The sequence below is a fragment of the Pteropus vampyrus genome, unplaced genomic scaffold (assembly GCF_000151845.1).
Source record: "Pteropus vampyrus isolate Shadow unplaced genomic scaffold, Pvam_2.0 Scaffold155, whole genome shotgun sequence".
Lineage (NCBI taxonomy): Eukaryota > Metazoa > Chordata > Mammalia > Chiroptera > Pteropodidae > Pteropus > Pteropus vampyrus.
In genome coordinates this window covers 394,730-415,161 of record NW_011888936.1, presented here as the reverse complement: position 1 = coordinate 415,161, position 20,432 = coordinate 394,730, and the positions used below count along the sequence as shown (strand labels likewise).

Below are 20,432 nucleotides of genomic sequence, written 5' to 3'. Positions count from 1 at the left end.
TGTCACCTCCTTTCTTATCCTGTCAATTTATACAGTATAATTGACCTCTGAATACACAGAGTCATTTGTATTTAAAACGTTCCATTTCCTCATATTAACACACATAGTTGAGAAATGCTGTGGTGTACTAGGAAAAGCCCAAGAACCATGATAAGTAAACCTGAATCTTAGTACTCATTCTGCCAGTATGTCACTGTTTCACCTTACATTAATTCCTTATCCTCCCCCAACCAGTCACTAACAGGTGCAGAAAGAATGGTGCTTAATAATCTTTAAGGCCATTTCCAGTTTAAATAGTCTATGATTCTAAAACTATCCTTCAAAATTTAATATAAGATTCTATTTGTACATACTCTCAAATGTTAATAAAATATAATTTCATACTTTAAATGTTTTAAAGGGATGACAGTTACCCTCTTTTCAGCCTCTTTTGCTGTTTATGATTTAGTTCAAGATATAACCAACTGCTCAACAATATAGATTCAATTCCTTTAGAAAAATCTATGGAAGTTCGGGTGGGCATACCACTTATTATACTGAACTTTTGAAAGCTACATCAATAGCAATGAATAGCATTTTTATTCTAAAGAAAAGATTTATTTTCTAAGAATATTTAAAATCTTAATACTTTTCATTCTAAGAAAATAACAATAAAGAAAATAAATTGTGCCCTTGTAAACTAAATATATATCATTAAAATTAAAAACAATTGAATAATAGGTATAGTAAGAGGAATCTTAAGATAGATGATGAACACAGAAATGTGAATACCTGTATTAAAAAAGCTTTTTGGAAGAAAACACAATAAAAGCAAATCAGAGAAAAAATCTAGATTATACATTTTCTAAGAATTTTAAAAGTTAAAGGGCCCACTTAAGCTAAATCTTTTATTTTATAAATGTAAAAATCAAGGCCCTTTTATGTTAAGTGATTTGCCCAAGATAATATCATTAATAAATTTTGGTTCTATTTGTGTATCTCCTTGTGTGTGATTCTATAAGTACTGGGGCAAATAGCATCAATATTCTAAAGTCTAGAAAACATACTCCAAAGCATTTGGCATTCATAAACTTAGCAATAAAGCACCACAAATAGCAAAAGAGCTATTATAAATGATCTAATTATAAATTTAATGATTTGAATATGATTTTTTAAATAAAAAATTTATAAAGCAGTAACAAAACATAGGAATTCTAATTTGATACCATGTGATTAGATAGTTGAATTGGATACAATTTATTTGAAATAGTCATATTTCTGCTATGACGAATACAATTAGTCTGAAAGTTAAAAATAATATTCAAAAACAAGAGAATTTACTTTTTCATATTTAAGAGTTTTAAAAGTAATGAACAACAATAATTCAGTCATACAAATACATCGATGATCAAATACACATGGCTTATTATCTACATTCTATATTACCCAAATACACTAGAGGTATCTGACATTTTAAATCTATTAAACCAAAATGCAAAGATCTTAAGCTGGACTTTCCCATGTCTTAACTACCTCACGAAATAGAAATAATTACATTTGGTAGATAGCCTAGTGCACATATAGTGCATATAAAAGTGCATATATAGTCCAAGGATGAGTGCGAGTTTGGGGGGGCAGAGGGATAGTCTTAACTTATACCATTAAATAACAGTATCGTATCATTTAGCCCTGTTCGAATAGCTAACCTTCAAGTTTCTGGTTTTCTTTTTCCATTCGAAGCAACAAAATTTGTTGATGTATAGCTTTTCTCCACAAGGCCCTCAGTTCTTCTGATTTTTTTCTTTCTCGAACTTTTTCTGGGTCATCACCACCAGACATGAATATAACCAGCGGTTCTTCCTCCATGGTTGGAGTAAGAGGTGACAGTGGCAGCAGCTCATTCCTGTCCAGTCCATCTGAGGAGAAGAAAACAGTGAGAGGCATTCCACAGCAGTAACCCAGACTACAGAAGTTGTCTCTAGAATCAATGCACTCTCATCCTATAGTCCACCTTTAAAGCTTTTCACAAAGCCACTTTCCCAGTAACTAAGTTTCTGGAACTAACAGTTTAAGTAAACTCACTAGACTGAATTCCCCTTCCAGATTTCCCCCCTCGCAGTGAAATGAAAGCATATGCAATTTCACCACTTCTTCTTTCCAATACGAAATGACCTATAAGAGAGGTGCTCCAAAATGACCTGGCCTTTCCCCAGCATCTAAAACTTCTTCAATTCACCCATGTGTATTCTCTGATTGTGTGAAACAAAAAGATTACATGCGTAGGTATTTGGAATCTCCTAAGATCTGCATCTAATGTCAGAATCTGTCAAGGGAAAAGCAGCTGAGCAACTCTGAGTTCGTCTTGGCTCAGCACCTCTGCTCACTCCTCCTGCAACACTCTTACCCAATTCCTGTAGCCCTTTTTCCCCCCCCCCGCCCCCCCCCCCGTTCCAGGCCATCTTTTGCCCTGTTGCCAATTATCTTCCTATTAACAAACATGATCATGTCTCTTAAAACATTTCGATGGTTGTTTATATCTCAAAGAATGAAGTCCAAATACTGGGAATAGCCTACAGATCCCTTCAGACCGGTCTCGTGTAATTTTCCTGTCTCTTGTCTCAATCTCTCATCCTCTGCTCTCATCGTGTTTAATTTCTCATGATTCTCTGACCTACAAAATTCTCTCCAGTGACTCTAGAGCTTGACTAGTTCCTCTTTCTGAAAGAGCAGTGAGTTTAAATAAATATCTAACTTTTCTGAGAAGCTTTCTCTAACCAACCCAGGCAGAGTTAATTTTATCTTTAGTAATATCAGTTGCTGTTTTTTTTAATTTATTAATTGAACTCTACTCTTACCCTTATTTAATAAATAATATTTTTTATTACTCTATGGCTTTTTTCTAGCCTCTTAAGTTGAATAGTTAGCACATTAAGTTCTGGCTTACTTGATTTTAGAAATGCCCTCCAAATACCACTCATTTTGATATGTAGGGCTCTGATCGCATTTTCTTCCTTCTAGTTTTTAGCAGAGATTTCAGTTTCCAAACACTTAAAATACTTTACTTGTCCTCTAATTTCTTTTTGCACTGTGATTAAAGAATACAGTACAAATGATCATGATTGATATTTAAAATTTTTTGTAGCCAAATACATAATTAATTTTCATGACTTCCATGTGTGCTAAAAATGAATGCATTTTCTCTATAGGTTTCTGTATAAATATTAGATCAACCTTGTTTCATTGTATTTCTCATATACTACCTGTATGTAATTTCTCTGTATTTAATTTTCAGGGAGGAATATAGTAAAATCTCCCACGAGAGCTACTAATTTATTTCTGCCAAAAATCCTGTTGTTATCTAGTTCTCAAGGCTGTATAATTATGTGTTCTCATTATTGTTACATATTTTTGTTTATTGTTACATTAACTTTGCCCTATGGATGTTTTTGCTTCAATTTCTAATAAGACTAATATTCAAAGAAAATTACCATGCTCTCTCTTGCTTAATATTTGCCTAGTGTATCTGTATCCATTTCTTTATTGTTCAACATTTTTATGTCACTTTGTTTTATGTGTGACTCTTGAAAAAGTATGTTACTTTTTTAATAATGAAAAGATCTATGAATTCTCTAGTACTAACTTAGTTCCTGGTTTTAGAAATTCACTCATTCATTCATTCATTCATTCATTCATTAAACAAGCAGATACTGAATGTCTAATATGTTCTAATAATATCTGATAAGTTAACTACTGTATCAGATATAGAAAGAGAAGTTATTTCTCCATTGTAATACTTAAATCTTTTTGTACACAAACCACTGCATTCCATGCCCTAATGTATGATTCTAGTAAGGAGTAATTCTTCAGTGAATACCATACAGACCCTGTTGCTGCATTGCCGAGGGAGATTTGTTCATGGGAGAAGCAACCCTGAGAAAGATGCGCTGTCGCCAGGAGATTCGGCGAGGGGTGACAGGGGTTCCTCCGATGTTTAGGGATTCGTTGCTGCAGGTAGATGAGGTCCTTTTCCTCCCCTCTCCATCACTGCAAAAAGCAAATAAATATATAACGTGTAAAGAGAACTCCATAACATGGTTCTTCGCAATGATATGGTAACACAAGCCATTCACAAGTACCACCACGGGCAAGCACAAGCCACAGGCAACATGGAGCAATGCGTCGCTAGGCATGCTGGTCACCCAGGCCACCATATCCTGGGAAAAATGCAATAGAGGCCACAGCCCAGTCACGAGAAGCTCACCTGTTTCTACTCATTCCATTGAAGCCCACCACTTTCAGTTCTACTTTGAGGAGCAGAAGTATGTGTACAGAGAAGTAAAGGTTGCTTAAGCAATAAACTCATGCATTGCTAAAAAACTCAAATTAATAGTGTGTTCCAAACAATGTAAATATTACATAAAAGGCTCGTAAAGAGCTTTCCTTATAGTTCTTACTAGAATAGGCTGATAAAGATAGCTTCTAATTGCCTGTGACTGTTAAGATTTGTCTCTGAATTGTTAGCTACCAATAGTTGGATCATGGTAAAAATCCCCTAACTCGTTCAACCCCAGAATCACCTTTCCCAACTTTTGAAGGGGTTGGGGGTGTCATGTCTTTCCTCATTAGTGCTTTGTGGAAATGCTAGTCTGCTCATTTTCTAGGAAAGACTACTCTGAGGAATGCTAGGGCTATCTCCAGTAAAAGATCATTATGACTCAAACTTACTTTCGAGGCTAAATATGTTAGCAGCTGGAACATCATGCAATAATTATTTCTGTTAGTCGTGGGGATATTTTATTTTTTTCAGTTTCCAAGTCTCTGAGCTTTGCTGAGAGAATGATGACGATCCTAATATTTATAGGTGGTAATGATACTAAGAAATGTAGGCACAGGGCTTTCGATGAAGTCAAGAAGTGTCAGTACTTCAGTCAGAAATGAAACAACTTGAAATGTCACAACCCCACTCAGATACTCAGAGGAACTCAGCAGTACTGCAGCAACCAGTAGTCAGAATTGCAATTCAGCACCCGCCTGCGATATTTTTATTTATTTTATGTACTCATATATCAGGTAATTCAGTTATTTCTAATCTTCATCAATCATTGTGGAAATATTACTTAGCTAAATTAAGGTTAAGAAAAACTGTCATGATGTATTATGGTAAACCGAAGCGTAGTTGATATATATATCTTAATGTAGTCAAATCTCCCTTGTCGAGTATCCTGTATAAAATTATAACCCTAATATATATCTATGGTTCAAAACTCCCTGAAATATATAATAAATATGTTCACCTTTACTTCCACTTTGGAAAGTATTAACTCTAGTATTTTTCTTTTAGAAACTGTGATTCAAATGTTCTATAAATAATAGTCATAGTCTGATAAACACTTTCACTTTACTAACACTATCTCACTGGCAGTTATTTGCTAAATGCCCAGCTCATGGGTGTATTTCTAGCTGCTACTGTAGTAAGTGGCAAATAACAGTAAGCACTGAACAAATAAATATCTATTGAATGAATTAATAATGTAAAACCATATAAAACATTAACTCAGAAGGTTAAGTAAAATGGACAAAAAATAATTTGGCTAGGCTGACATAACAGAAATAAATAAAAAATCGACTTTCTTAAAACACTTTTTTGGTTAGTCATGAATTTTAACTTTTTTCTGGCAAAAAGTTCTAACAGCTGTTTCCCAAAAGTATAGACTGAGCTGTTGATGGCACTGGTAGCTATCAACAATAACAACAGTGTTAGTAAACAACACAAGACATCTTTTTTCCAGATAAGTGTTGTTCCTGTTCTATATAAGGACATCTAATTTATAATTAAACCTAGAAAGCTAAATAAAATACTTACGTAAAAGCACCTATTTCGATGCCTCACAAGGTAAGAGTTCAACAAATACTCTTAACCTTTTAGTAGCTCTAATAAAATATTCTTAAACTTTTAATAGCTCTAATAAAGAAAACTAGAGTAAATCAAACCAAAGGATTCCAAAACTTTCATATTTTAATGCTGGAATTAAAACAACTTTTAAAAATCACCTTCCAATTCTAATGACATATGCTAATGACATATCAAGTGTTTAGAAAGTACTACAGCTAAGACTGAGGGGTACCTATCTCAGTTTCGTTATTGTTTTTGGGGGAATGTGCTATAACGCAAGTGCATAAAGTACCCCTACATTTACATATTTTAAAATTTCCTAATGTCTAAATTTTTAAATTCTGTAATCCAAATAAAATGCCAAATGACACATTTTCCTCTTATGTCTGGAATTTAATGGCAAGTAATAAGTCAAAAATTAGCAGTCAAAATATAAGATAATAATATACCAAAAGGAAGAACTTACATAACAGACCATTGACCCTTTATCTTGTACTAAAAAATGACATCCTGAAAAAGCAGTTTGGTGGCTGAGATAAGGCAAAGTTGCCTTGCTTTATTTAATAAGAGAAGATATGTATTCAGAAGTTAGAGTCCAGATAAAGTTTTCAACAGTCAGTGCATATATGCAACATATAGCAGCTTAATTTCTGATTTACATTTAGTCAGCAATCTGACATTCCTAAAGTGGTAATTTCCAGAATCAAAACCACATGGTACAATTTTGTGCATCAAAATTCTTGTATCCCACCTTGGAAACTATACTGGGATGAGGGAAAAAGGCATTTTTTGTTGTTATTACACCTTTTTAAAAAAATTACATTGTTTCACTTTAACTTTTCCTTTAACTAAACTTAGCATGTAGGCAAGTATAATGTCCACTTTTCTGAGTGAGAATAAAAACAAAACAACATGTGGTATTTACTACAGTAATAATAAAGCTAATACAAAAAGCACACACTATGTGCCAGGCACTGTTCTGAGCATTTTACAGGTATGCATTCATTTCATCTTCACAGCAAATTTATGGGGAAGGTGTTATACTATTCTCTTTTTAAGTGAGAAAACTGAGATAAAAAGAAACTAAGTAACTTTACTACAGTCCCATGGATAATAAGTGAAGGAACCAGGATTCGAACTCAGGCAGTCGAGGATTCAGACACTTAGCACTGCAGTTTATCGTGCTAACGTCAACACTCCTTGCATCAGCTAAGACACTGCTGTACTGAACCTCAAAAAAAAAGCTGTCAGGACTCCCAGAATCCTCTTATTTCTGGTGAAAAAACTCAGTCTCTAATTAGCATTATCTTTCAGTCAGTACTTCTCTTTCCCTTTTTAAATGAAATGTCATTTATATCAGCAGGGAAATAACTTCACAGTATTCTTAGGTGTTCATTTATGTAAATGTATCACTTCATTTTCTTTGCTTTTGAAATCGTTGCATTCCAAAATTAAAGACTTTTTTATTTTTAAATAGAATTAAAAATTTTTTAAATGTTTTATTTTAAAACATATTAATATGGTAGAAAATACACATATTGGCATATTAATTATCTTTATATTTTTTAAATGACAAACCAAATTAGAACCAATTTCTTTTTATAGATATAATCTTTTTTTCTCCTTCTTTTGTATTTTGGAAAATCAACATGTACATTATAAAACTGTTTCTCAAGAGGCACATTCAGAAAAGTATTCTGTGCCGTAATTACTTCTTTTGAAAATTAATTAAATTAAAGATGAATAACTAGGAAGGAAATACAATGTGGAGAACTCCCACCTATTTTTGAATCAGTATATTCTATATATACAACCTATTACCAGTCCAAATTCGTCAAGAGTCACAATCTGTAGACACAAACGAGGGCTTATAAGGCGGGGAAATAGATTATGTGTTTCACCATGTAGTCTGGGAGGCATTTCCAAGTCCTTCTATGTGCAGCATTGATCAAAAGCTATAGATATGAATCCCCCCGGCCACATACACAGAGATTTAAGATGACTTTTTAATATATCCCTGACGAAGAAGTTATAGCGTTCACCACAGCAACTATTAAATTAACATGATAAGTCTTATGTTAACACAGAATTTCAATGCATACTTGCCTGCTTTAATAACAATTAATTCACTGGAATTAATTTAGTGTACCAAATGATGGTAACTGAGTGACCACTCACAGCGACTCAGCTTTAAGAAGGGTGCAGTCATGTATTATTTCCTATCAGAACAACGTGGATGCATGTTTCACAAAGGTAAACTCTTAGGCCAGGACCAGTTTTACAAAGATGCTCTGCTGAGCAGCAAACTGCCCCCATCTCTTACCCACTAGCACCCATTCAAAACTACCAGCATCACAAAATCCAAAAAAAAGATATACACTGATTAAATCTATAGCTAAATCATAATGCATCACAACTCAAGACTGAAACAAAACTTGATTAATATGATAGCAACTATTTAACAGAAATCTGAAAAAGGTTTCTCTTTGTAAACACTCTGAGAAAAGCCGCATGGAACACCACAGTGAAGAAACTTTAGTTTTTTCCCACAGGATCCATAGTAAAATCTAATCCATAATTGCATCAGATACGTTAATAGTTTATCTAATTCCTGCTTTCAACTGGGTAACCATATATCATCCTATGGAAAATCTTTACTAATTAAATAAAATTGACATTGAACTGTTCTAATGGAAATCAATATACAGTATCTGAGCTATGAGTCAAGAGTAATAGATTAATCAGTGTAAAAAAAAGAATGATGAGAACAAAGAGTTTGATTTCCTAAACTCTACACTGAATGCAATTCCTTTCTAAATTAAGTTCTTTACATTGGAATTAAAATATCTCTGAGTAGCTCATTTTCTTATTCACATCCTTATAACCCCAAATTAAGAAAATGATAGCAAGCAAGATATTAAACCTCCCTATGGATCAATCTAACCATATGCAAAATAAGGAAATTATAAACCAGATGATACCTAAGGTAATAAACAAACCTAATTCTATGCTGCTGTAGAACCTAAAAGGACACAAAGTAAAACTAATGTTTCTATTAGGCTTTTAAAAAATAGATAAGAAGTATTATCTAAATGGTATAGGTCAATTACAAGTATCAAAAAAGTCATTTTTTATTTTTTCAGTGTGGCCAAAATGATTTTCAGATAACTTTTTTCTCCTTGTACATCTCATTCTAGTCCAATCTATAATACTATGTTTTTACTACCGATGGAAAAAACTTTAAATGTCAGTGGTCCCGAATAGGAAGATGGGCATGTCTGTTTTCTATTGAGCTCATGATATAAGCAAAGCATAGAAACTAGAACAAAGCAAACTGTTTTCAGTTAACTTGTTCAGCAGTGATTCTGGATGTTTATCACAAAGAGCATGCGGGTCAAGAGGAAGAGGTGTCATCACAGTTGTGGTCAGACTTCCATAATAAGGAAGTAGGTGTTTTCCTGTGCCCAGACCAGTGGGACGTCTGGAAGGCCTCAGCAGTGTCTCAAAGTAACCAATGTGACCGGAATGAAGATGAGAAGAAGTAGATTAGTAACCCTCTTCAGGAGAACACCATATTTGATTTTATAAGTATGTTTTTTATAGGATTCTCATTTCTGCATCTTTTGGAATTTAGAATAAACTCCTTATTTGTAGATATATACCTCAAAACTAGCAAATTCACTTATTTTAATTCAAAATTAAAAGTAGGCCTCGATTGAAGGACACAGTGCAGTTAGTTCTAAGGAAATGTCAACACGGAATAGAGTAGAAACAGGATTTCTGTTTGCAATCTACATTTTATACCATCATTTGTGATCTTGGATTACACCAGTCATCACATTTTTTTCTACTATATAACCCTCTTAGCACCAGAATGATGCCATGCATTCAGGAGACAGCCAAAACTGCTTTTTTAAACCAATGATTATACTCAATTGGAAGAATTTATGAATTTTTAAGTGAAAATATTTAGACCACTAATCACCTTGATTCTGAAGCAGTGTCTTGTCTAGTGCAACAGGAAAACAAAGAACGACATTAGCAGAGAGAGAGAGATGTCTAAAATCAGAATTTAGAATAAAAGGCATTCCCATAAGTCATCAACACAGCATAGATAAGGTTATTTTATTTTGATAATAACTTATAATGAGTGATTATATTATTTTTATCAGTGAATATGAGAACTACAGAGAACCAAAACTGTACCACAAACTATTTCATCAGCAAAAATCTTATTTTCGCATTGAAAAAAAAAAGTTTAAAGGTGAATAGAAATGACTGTCATTTCACTTTTGACTGATGAACTTCAATATAGATAATTTTTAATTAGAGGCTTGAAAGATAGGAAGCAATTTTAAGGAGTGACAAAGATGACTTGATATAAAGTATATACTATATTTGATAAATGAATATTATATAAATATACTATGTCATCACAGACAATTATAGTTTAGCTACTAAACAATGATATAACATTAAATTTTAAAAAATTAATTCAAAGTAAAGTAAAACAAAATATATATTTATTCCCTTTTCTTTATCATTTCAATGCTAGGCAAATGAACCTGCTATTCAATAAACCATATTAAAAATACCTTGGGTCCTTTTATTCAGTCTGCGTAAGAACAAGTAACTCGACATGTTTTTAATAATTCAGAATAATGGTCCTAGAGAAGGATACCTAATCTGAATTTCAAATTTCAAGTTAATATGCCTTCTAAAAAGTAGTATTTGTTAGCCTATATACTATACCTTACTTGACTATACATATTTAGCGACCCACTCTATACAACTAGTAAGATAAGAGGTATCCAAGTAAAAAGATAATTATAATTCATAGTATTATGAACATACTCTCTTCAATACTCTGAGTAGTTCCAGATATAATTATGTATGTATGAAAGTAGCGATATTGAGATATGTAAAGGTCAGAAATCACTGGATTAAAACCATGCTCCTGAATAGCCTCATTCTTAGGAAATACATACTGAAGTATTCTGAGTAAAGGGACATGATGTATTTCACCTAGTTACAAATGGCTTAGAATAAAATATATAAATGGATATCTGTATACACATACATATACATATGTAAATGGACAAAGAATGATAAAACAAGCAGGTCGAATGTTAAAAACTAATGAATCCGGATAAAGAACAAAAGATCTCCATAATATTTTTGCAACTTTTCTATAAATTCAAAATTATTTCAAAATACAAATTAAAAAAACTTCTATGCAAGATTTTAACTAGTAAATTTACGTCTAAGTGACCTATTAGTTGAAGTTAAACCTATTAAGAGTAAATTTTGTCCAATAATTTTACTACTGTGTAGATAATCATCAACAATGCATAGAATGTACAACTAAAACATGTACAATATCCAAGGCACTACTCTTTAAAAGCCAAAAATCTAGAAATAATCCACAGGTCCACCAGCAAAAAAAATGGATAAATTGTGATATATTAAATGGAATACAATATAAATGTATTCAGCAATATAAATGAATACACAGAATTGCATATAAACAGAGGGATGACTCTCACAAACTAATGTTCAGTGATGATAGAAGCCAGATATAAAAGAATTTATACTGTATCATTCTTTTTAAATAAAGTTCCAGGCAAAACAAAGCTATGGTATTTAATGTCAGGCTAGGAGGTGCTGCCTGGGTGGGAAAATGTGAGGAGCTGCGGGAGTGCTCACAGCATCGCACTGATTGACTGGGTGGCAGTTACACGGGGTGTTTACTCCGATGATCCATTGAGCTGTATGGTTATGTTATCTTTTAATGAAAAAAATTAAGTGTCTTTTTGGCCTATTGAGTTTATGCTGTCAAATTATTTTTAAAAAGCATACAAAAAGTATAGGAAAAAAAGTGTTTTTTGATTTTTAGAATTTCTCAAAGTCAAGAAAACATTACAAAGTATTTTTTAAACAGCAAGATTTTTAATTATTCTACAAATTTAGAAGTTCTTATTTTTAACTATAGCACCTCAAATAAGATAACAAGAGAAAAGTGGAATTTTTCAATGCAAAATGAACGTATATTTGCCCTCTGGACTTTAACGTCCTTCTATCAGAATGATATCAAGGGCTAAGGGAAACTATGAGCAAGAATACATATATCTAAGCAGAAACTGCTAAGGTGAACATATAATCTTAATTAAACACTATCGGTAATCTTTAAAAAGTCATTGCTTTTGTACTCTACATCCTATTCACAGCAAATCTTTGACCTTCTTAATGGCTATTTCTAATAGTCACTTTCAGGCCTGGTTTTATTCCCAGAAGGAAAGTGCGATTCTCCAGATGCTCACTTTTACACAACAATAAGAAATTGCAAATAAGGTTCACCGAAACTGTTATATTCTTATTAATTGGTAGTACTACAGAGATAAGGCAAACTGATATTTTTGAGTGTGTCTATTCTTGGTTCTCTAAATTCATTGCATATTCTATATATATTAAACTATTTTCTTGTGGCTAACTTTCTTTAAATTTTCTCCTGTAAAGTGGTCCCTAAAAAAACCCTTTAAAATCAATTCTTCATCAACTTTCTTCACTGGAAATACAATATTTGAATATGACTATACTAATTCAGAAGAAAGTTCAGACTCAAAATTTTATTATTCCAGTATTAATTATCTTTCTTGGAGTGGAAAAAAAATTGTCACACATGGACAAAAGAGACTCAAAAATAATTCAAGGAATAGTCTAATTTAAGTAGTTACGGAGGGTTCCCTAGTTATATGTTAACTTTGGGGATTTCCTAAGGCCAAAGGAAGGGAGACCAAAAGAATACCCAGGGAGATCTGAGTGGCATGCAGGTTGATAGCATGTATTCCTCTCCGGGACTGCAAGAATTGCCAATTACCAAACAATTCAAATATCCATCAGCAAGAGAGTGAACAAATTGTGGTGTATTAAATGGAATCCTATACAGCAATAAAAATGAATGAGTAAAGCAAACACATGAAAATAGGAATGAATCTCACAAACATCTAAGCCTACAATATCCTTTTAGAAGAATTCCCAACTTAACCCACTTCTTCCCACTAAGAATCTGAATGATTGGTAAGAGTTCACAATTTCAATTTTTTTAAAAAGGTAATGCTCTAAAATCACATCTAATATTGTGTAGCTAAAAGACTTAACAGGCTATATATTTTCAATACTAGGGAACAAGACTTAACAGGCTATCTATTTTCAATATGGGGGACCAAAACAATTCAAACTCTAATATCTACAAGATTCAAGAGCTCTCTCATGCTATCTGAAAGAGTTGCTATCAAGATGATCCTATACCCATTATGTGATTTACACTGAGAATCAGAAAAGTAAGTCTATCATTGAAAAATCAAAGAAATGCCTAGGAAATTTTCTATGTACATAACATTAGAAATATATGATGTCCATCACTTTAGTACAGATGTTTAAATCAGTGGCTTTCAGGTTCCATAAGCTAGTTCTGGAGAAGCTAAGTAAAAAAAGGCATAATCAGAGGAGGTTTGCTTAGTATGTGTTAGCACTGGACCAGGTTTAGTTCCAAACAAAACAAAGCTTAGACTCTTGGGCCCAAGGCAAAGAAACATACAAATAGTACAAAAATAATAATAATTTAAAAAGCAAGACAATCGTGTAATCAAAAAGCTGGTTTTAGAAGTTCTGAAACGTTGGTTTTAAAAGGTTTCTTAATAAAATATTTGGAATTGAAACCAATATATTAGAAATGTATTAAAATGAGCACACTATAAGGATGCATAAATGTCACTCCAAAATTAATCAGCCATTCGTTAGTAACATATCAATATATCACGGCAGAAAATTTTGCTTTGCAAACAAAGGACACTGATCTCACCTGATTTCATTTTCATACTGTGGGGACAGTCTACCTGAATTCTGGTAAAAGCTTTTCAGGAAAGAGGGGGCAGTGAAGGAAGGGGCAGAGAAGGAAGTGTGAAGACTTGGAAGGCTGGAAGAAGAATAACTCTCCTTGTGCATGCGCCGAACTGATGGAAGAATGCTGAGTACAGAAAACACAGCAAGTTTGTCTTAATTTATATTTTGGCAAAATCTTCATTCGCTATGAAAAAGCATATTTACAGGTTCTCGCTATTAATTTAATCTTCCTTTAAAGGCTCAGGACTGGATCTTATATGGAAAGAAAAAGAAAAAGGAGCATGCAGTTCACTATTTAAACTGTGACCTGGTTTCACCTTTCACAAATCGAATTCCTCCTCGTCTATGCAGTATATGTTTGTCTCTAAAGCTTTTTAAACAATTTTAGGACAAAAAAGTGTTTGTTTTTACACACAAAAGATACTTCAGTAGGAAAAAAAAAAAAAATAGGAAAGCACAAATAATTACAGGAAACAAGTTCCAGAAGGAAAACACAATTATCGGTAGTTCAAAGACTCAACTATTTTAAAGATATAAACTCTTCTAAAAATTTAAGGACAGCGTGTTTAGTTGTTGGAAGTTATCATAATACCTTTGGCCTAACAAACATTAAAGTTCATGTTCCTTCCTGCAGCCTGTGGAATTGCACAGCCATGTTTTATCTACATCCCTAACTTACCAATGCTGCTCTTTTTTTTTTTAGAAGATTCTTTTCCTAGCAAGTTTTTACAATGATATGAATAACATCTTTGACAGAAATTATTTGAATTTATACATTATAAAATGCAGAAAGCATAAGGAAGAATAGAAACAGCATTTATAGTTTAAAATAATGTTTTAAATTCTTGAAAATAATTTTTCCTGGAAAAAAGATTTATTGCCTTGGATAAATATAAAGAATCATAAAAAAGTCTTGATTTACACATGAATTCTTAATCCCTTCCATAAAAGAAAATCTGAGGATATTTAATTCTGTTGATTTACTTTGTGTTTCTATATCCTAAATACCTTATTTTTAAATATCAAATCATTCAAAAAACAATAAGAATAAAGTTGCATCCTTAAGAGAAATGCTGGTAAATTTGGTAACAATGTAAAAATTAACCTCTTTTTACTTAGAGTTCTGGGTTTTTTTTATTTGTTTATTTATTTGTTTCTCTAATTGGCATCAGTATCAGACCCTGTTCCTGTAACAAACTCATAGGGAAAGAAGAAAAACAAACTTAACTCTAGGATATAAACTCTGAACTATGTTGCACAGTAAAAAGTACAATCATTCTAGAATTCTAGGTTTACCACCTTTATTATTTTTTAACAAATGCCAAACAATTTTATTTTTTAAATATCACAGAAGATAATTCCTAATGGACACTGCCTGTCAATTATGGTATGTGTATTCTTTATAGATATCACTTTATTCTAAATAAAATTTTTGATAATTTTATTATTTGGCCTTAATTTATAACAAAATAAAATATGGCCAATTTTTGTCTCATATATTAAGGTAATTTAGGTAATTTTTTTTAACCCTTGTGTTTTATAGTAGGCTAACAGGAAGTTCTACTGTTATGTTATTTTCCAATTTGCTGACTTTGTTTCATTAGAGCCATCATCAAGAAGACACTGAGTAACGTGTTGTCAGCAAAAATTTCAGGCAAAATCACATGCACAATATCTTGTTTTTTTGTTTTTCTGGGGGAAAAAAAATGTTTCTGTCCAAAATGCTTTAACTCAGTTCTTTGGATGTACCTTAAATCTTGCCTTGTCTTCCTTAGTAACTTAAGGTTTTTATAATTTTATTTTTTATGGTCTTTCTAAAAACTAAATGTTGGCTATAGTATGAAGTCACAATAAATCTTGACTCCCCAGTGATCAAAACAGGTTGGCAGGAGAATTTTATTTCATATTCCCGAGAAAGGTTTGGACTCACCTGCACTGTTCGATGGAGCTCTGCCTCAGGAGAGGGGAGCGAACACTGTGAGCCCTCCCATCCTGTAAATTCAGCTTTCTCCTCGTGCTTGAAGGTGGGTGGCTGAACGTGTGTGCCCGTCTTCGAAACTGTGGGGAGTCGGAATCCTCTTCAGGGAACGTCTGCCAAGCTGAGGACAGTGGGGAGGCTGGTGGTGTCCCTGGTGGAGAGTCTCCTGGTGAGTAGTCCTGAAAAGCAAGCAAAAGTGAGGTCTTTCTTTCCTATGAGGATCATAGCAGACCTGCTTAAACACAGAGCTCACAAGTGACAGGGTGCCTCTTCTTCCTCCTGAGTCATGACAAAACTGTTTTTTTTTTTTTAACTCAATCCATGCTGAAGGTTAATCAGTGTCAACACAACCCATTTCTTCTGATAAGCAGCTGTAAGACAGCATCCATAAAGATAGGCTGGAAAGTGAAAAGGATGATAAGAAAAGGTATTCTTTTCCTTAGCTCTTTGTAGTAAAATGCTATAGCTACTGTACTTTTCTCATTGTCGCCAGAAAGATTAAAAGAGATCATGACCAAAAGAGGGTGGCATCTGCGTTTATGTAGCTAATGATTTCCGTGACCTATGGGTCACATGCTTCCTGTACTGTCAAAACAGTATCACAACGCTGAAGTGTCCAAGTCTCATGGCAAAGCCTTCAGGAAAATAAAGCCTGTTAAGTATCTTCCTTCGTCGTGGATGTTTCTATCCAACTACATGTTCTCTGCTGAAACATTTTTTTAAAAGACATGAAAAACAGGAAATGAATGAAAAGTGAGTTATGCTGGAATGCATTTCATATTGCATGGGTAGACATCATAAATCTTTCAATTTAGACAAGTATGCTGTTTATACTTTCCAGAACAAGTACAACTGTAGAAACGTTTAGCTTGATAAACATGAGTTAGGGCTAGAAAGACTCACAGCTGGACTAAGTCATCAATTTCATCAATAAAAACTTTAATAAAAATATTTTAATATTTTTCCATTAAAAAATGCATTGCATATGCCTCACGTTACATGTTGCATGATACAGGAAACAGGAAACCAATTGTCTATGTGATAAAGAAGAGCGTAATATTGCAGTTAGAATGGTTAAAAATGGGGGAGGTGTAACATGAGGAGAAAACAAAAGATAAAAAGGTCACTGTACAACTGTGGTAATTACATGGCTCATTTTTCTATGGCTTTGGATCAATAGTTGCTCAAATACTATCCTCCAAAGCATACTAAATCCAAACAGTTAAAAAGCCTGCAAGAGCAGTTAGCCTGCAAGGGATGTGTTCTCTCTCACCATGAGAAAGCTTCAGCTGAATAAAGAGCAACATGCTTATAACCAGAGTCTTCTTATTTAAAAAAAAAAAAAAGCCTCAAATATTTACTTTTTTTTAAATCGTAAAGGACTCAGAACAAAATCACTAAGCATGCCTATTACCATGTCAGTGCTGGATTGTGCCGAGTTGCAATTAGTGCTAAAAGAAGGAACTCCGCTTAGATACCTTCTCTGAAGCAAGACTGTTGGACCGTTCAAAGCTGTCCATACTTCCCAGCCGGCCTCTCATTCTGTTTGCTCCCTGAGTGAAGAGAATAAAATTAAATCATTCATATGGTTTGAATTTTTACCTCTTTATGTTAGCGTTGAATTGATCCTTTTGTGGCTCACTCAAATGTGCTGGCAGTATTAACAGCCATTCTAGCATAGTAAATAGAACAACTCGATTTACTTACATTATTCCTAAATCAGCCATTAGATAACTAGATACTCAAACCAAGCTCTGTGAAGTTATTCTGTTACAAGGTCAGTGTTATTTGGCCATACGATTGGGATATCCCCATAAAAATCAGTGAGAGCTCCATTAACTTTGAGTCTCATACGGATAAACACCAACATGGAAGGTACAGTACAACTGACCATTACAGTGATAAAGAAAATGGTTTAATACCTATATCCTCCCCACAACCTAGGTTACAAATATCATAATTCACATTACAGGATCACAATAAACACAGGTTAAGAAAAAGAAACTGCATCCTAAAACGTATGCATTTAGCGTCATTCATTATTCCATAATGCAAAACTACTTCAACAAAGCATTTCTCTCTAGAGGACTAAATAACAGTCCACTTCAATACTGGTGAATTGGTTACTTTTCTTTACACATAATCCTTTGGAATAGAATTCATAGATGACCTAAGAAGTAGGAATCTAAGAGATCATCTCACATATTTTCTTCACTTTATATAGGAAGAAAATGAAGGCAACTATTCAAAGGAAGAGGATGAAAAGGCAGGCTGTGGACCACATCATACAGAAGGTCTTAACAGACAAAATACAGACAGGATTCTCTGTCACTCTTAAACACATGGAAAGGTTCTAAAAAGAATAACTAGAAATACAAGTCAAGTCAGTGTGACAGTGACTCTACAAAATGAAAAATGTAAAATATGTATATAGCAGTTTTAAAGTTGGTCTCTACACATTTTCGGATTTAATTTTCTGAGGAAAATGCGTTAAATTTCATTTTAATTTTTAGTCAAAGTAATACTTGCACAAAATTTCAAAAGTCGAATTGTGCTTCCAAGCTTATAATGAAAATGATGGTCACCACCATTCTCTCATACACTGAATCCCATTCTCCAAAAGCAAACACTTAAAATTGTATTGACACCGCTGTTCAGCTTACATTACTATTCCTTAATCTTTTCATTATAGGTATTATCTATTGACTTCTTACCTGGAAGATGAGACTCTAGTATTCTTACTTCGTTACCCACCCGCAAACACACTCTCACCTGAGCTACATAGTTGACTATTATTACAACCATAACTTGTACAATTTGTCTTCATAGAGCTATCTGCTTCAGTGACCACTAATGTATTACGAAAGTCACCAACAGATCTCAGTATGGTCAAACATCACATAACCCATCAACTATAATTGTTTCTTTTTCTTTGAGCTACCCTTTATGAAGACTTCTGTCTTCCTGTCCCAGTCTGGACTGGTTGCAATTTAGGCTTGCTGAATAAATTATCCCAGTATTTTCCTTGACTGTTAACCTAGAAGTTTCCTTTACTGCTATCCTATGTTGGAATTTCTGTTTCCTTGACCCTATGTCTTTCTCTTTTTTAGTTACTTCCTCATTTTAGTAGAGCACACTCCAAGTGCTTTCTGAGAAAGGGGGATGGCATGTAAATTTTTTTTACATGTCTTTAAATGTCATTATTCTGTGCTTTGTACTTCATTAATGGTGTGGCTGAATACATAATTGTGGTTAGAAACTTTCCTTCAGCATTGCTCAAGTGTCTTCTGGCACAGAGGTCAAAAGTCATTGTGATTCTTGAGCCTTTGTATGACCCGCTATTTCTATCTGGAACAGAATCTAAGTTTACCCTTGGGCATCCTGAAATTTCACAATGATGTCCTTTGGCAGGGCTCTATTCAGTCACTCTATTATTCCTATTCCTGAGCCCATTAAAGCTGAAAACCTGTCCATTAGCTCTGAGATATTTCTAAAATGATTTCTTTGAAAGTTTCTGCATGTATGTTTTCTTTCCATTTGGCTTGGGATCTTCAGACTGCTCCTTTAAATTTTTACTCTGTTCTCCTGTTTTCCATTTCTTTGTCATTTTATTTTACTTTCTGGAGGATTTTTTTCAACTTTAGCTTCCTGAATTTTTCTTCTTATGTCTACTATCAGAATGGTTTAAGAGTTTTTTTCTCATTCTCAATGACCGTTTTATATTTATGGTAGCCTATCTTGTTTCATAGAAGCAATATTTACTCTTATCTATGGATATTAATTATAGTTTTATATCTCTGGTGGTCCCCTAAATAACAATTATATCAACAATAAAATTAATAGCTGCATTTAATATTACTGAATGCCTATCATGTGCCATATACTATGTTAAGTATTTTACCCTGCATTATCTCATTTAATCCTCACAAATATACTATGAGGTAGGTATAGTTTTTAGCTCAACTTTACAGATAAGGAGACTGAATTTCTGATAGATTATGTTGCCAAAGTTTACACTGCTAAAGTACAGAGCAGCAATTTGAACCCAGGAAGTACAATTTAAAAGTGAAGTTCTTGAGCTCTTACTCGATACTCCCTCCTGAAGACAGAGCTTTGTGAAAGAAGAATTACCAATAAAGCTAACTAGCCTACAATGGGTAAGTATAATTTTGCAAATGTCTTAGAACTTGATCAAGGCTCTTTAAGTTCTTCAGGTCTATACTATAATATGGCATACCTCCAATAATAAACTATATTTGTGGCTAACAAATTATTGGATCAATGTGTGTGGCCAAGAGGTAAATGTTGTAAGGAACATGTCACTTTCTGCTATTTTTAACTTACATGCCAACCTGCCTGGTTATCTTTAACAGGTTATTTGGTCACAATACAGAAAGTAGTCAGATGGGTATGAAACCACTGAATTATCAGAATAGCAACTTAAATCACATATTTTACTCATGATATTTTATCCATGTGTTTGGGTGTATGTATGTGTACACAAAGAAAAACACTTTAAAATTAAACTCTACCACAATCATTAATTCACACATTTCAGCAAGGACAATGGATGTTACTTTGAGGAAAGCATGAAATAAGAACTGTTTTCCAATGATTCACACATTATATTAGTAACTATTCCTTTTTTTGAAAATATATATGTTAATAAATGTATTTTTA

General features: G+C 33.3%; 1 protein-coding gene across 3 annotated transcripts in view; it reads right to left on the bottom strand.

The window, feature by feature from the left end:
- The window catches only part of TBC1D4 (TBC1 domain family member 4), a 198,046-nt gene that overhangs the window by 21,844 nt on the left and 155,770 nt on the right, over positions 1-20,432 (bottom strand). For all 3 annotated transcript variants that reach the window (XM_023536382.1, XM_011369775.2, XM_011369776.2), the window contains 4 exons: positions 17,231-17,305; positions 15,705-15,931; positions 3,863-4,023; positions 1,686-1,895 (listed from right to left, as the gene is read on the bottom strand). In XM_023536382.1, the coding sequence (XP_023392150.1) occupies positions 1,686-1,895; positions 3,863-4,023; positions 15,705-15,931; positions 17,231-17,305 (673 nt within the window). The remainder of the gene's footprint in view (positions 1-1,685; positions 1,896-3,862; positions 4,024-15,704; positions 15,932-17,230; positions 17,306-20,432) is intronic.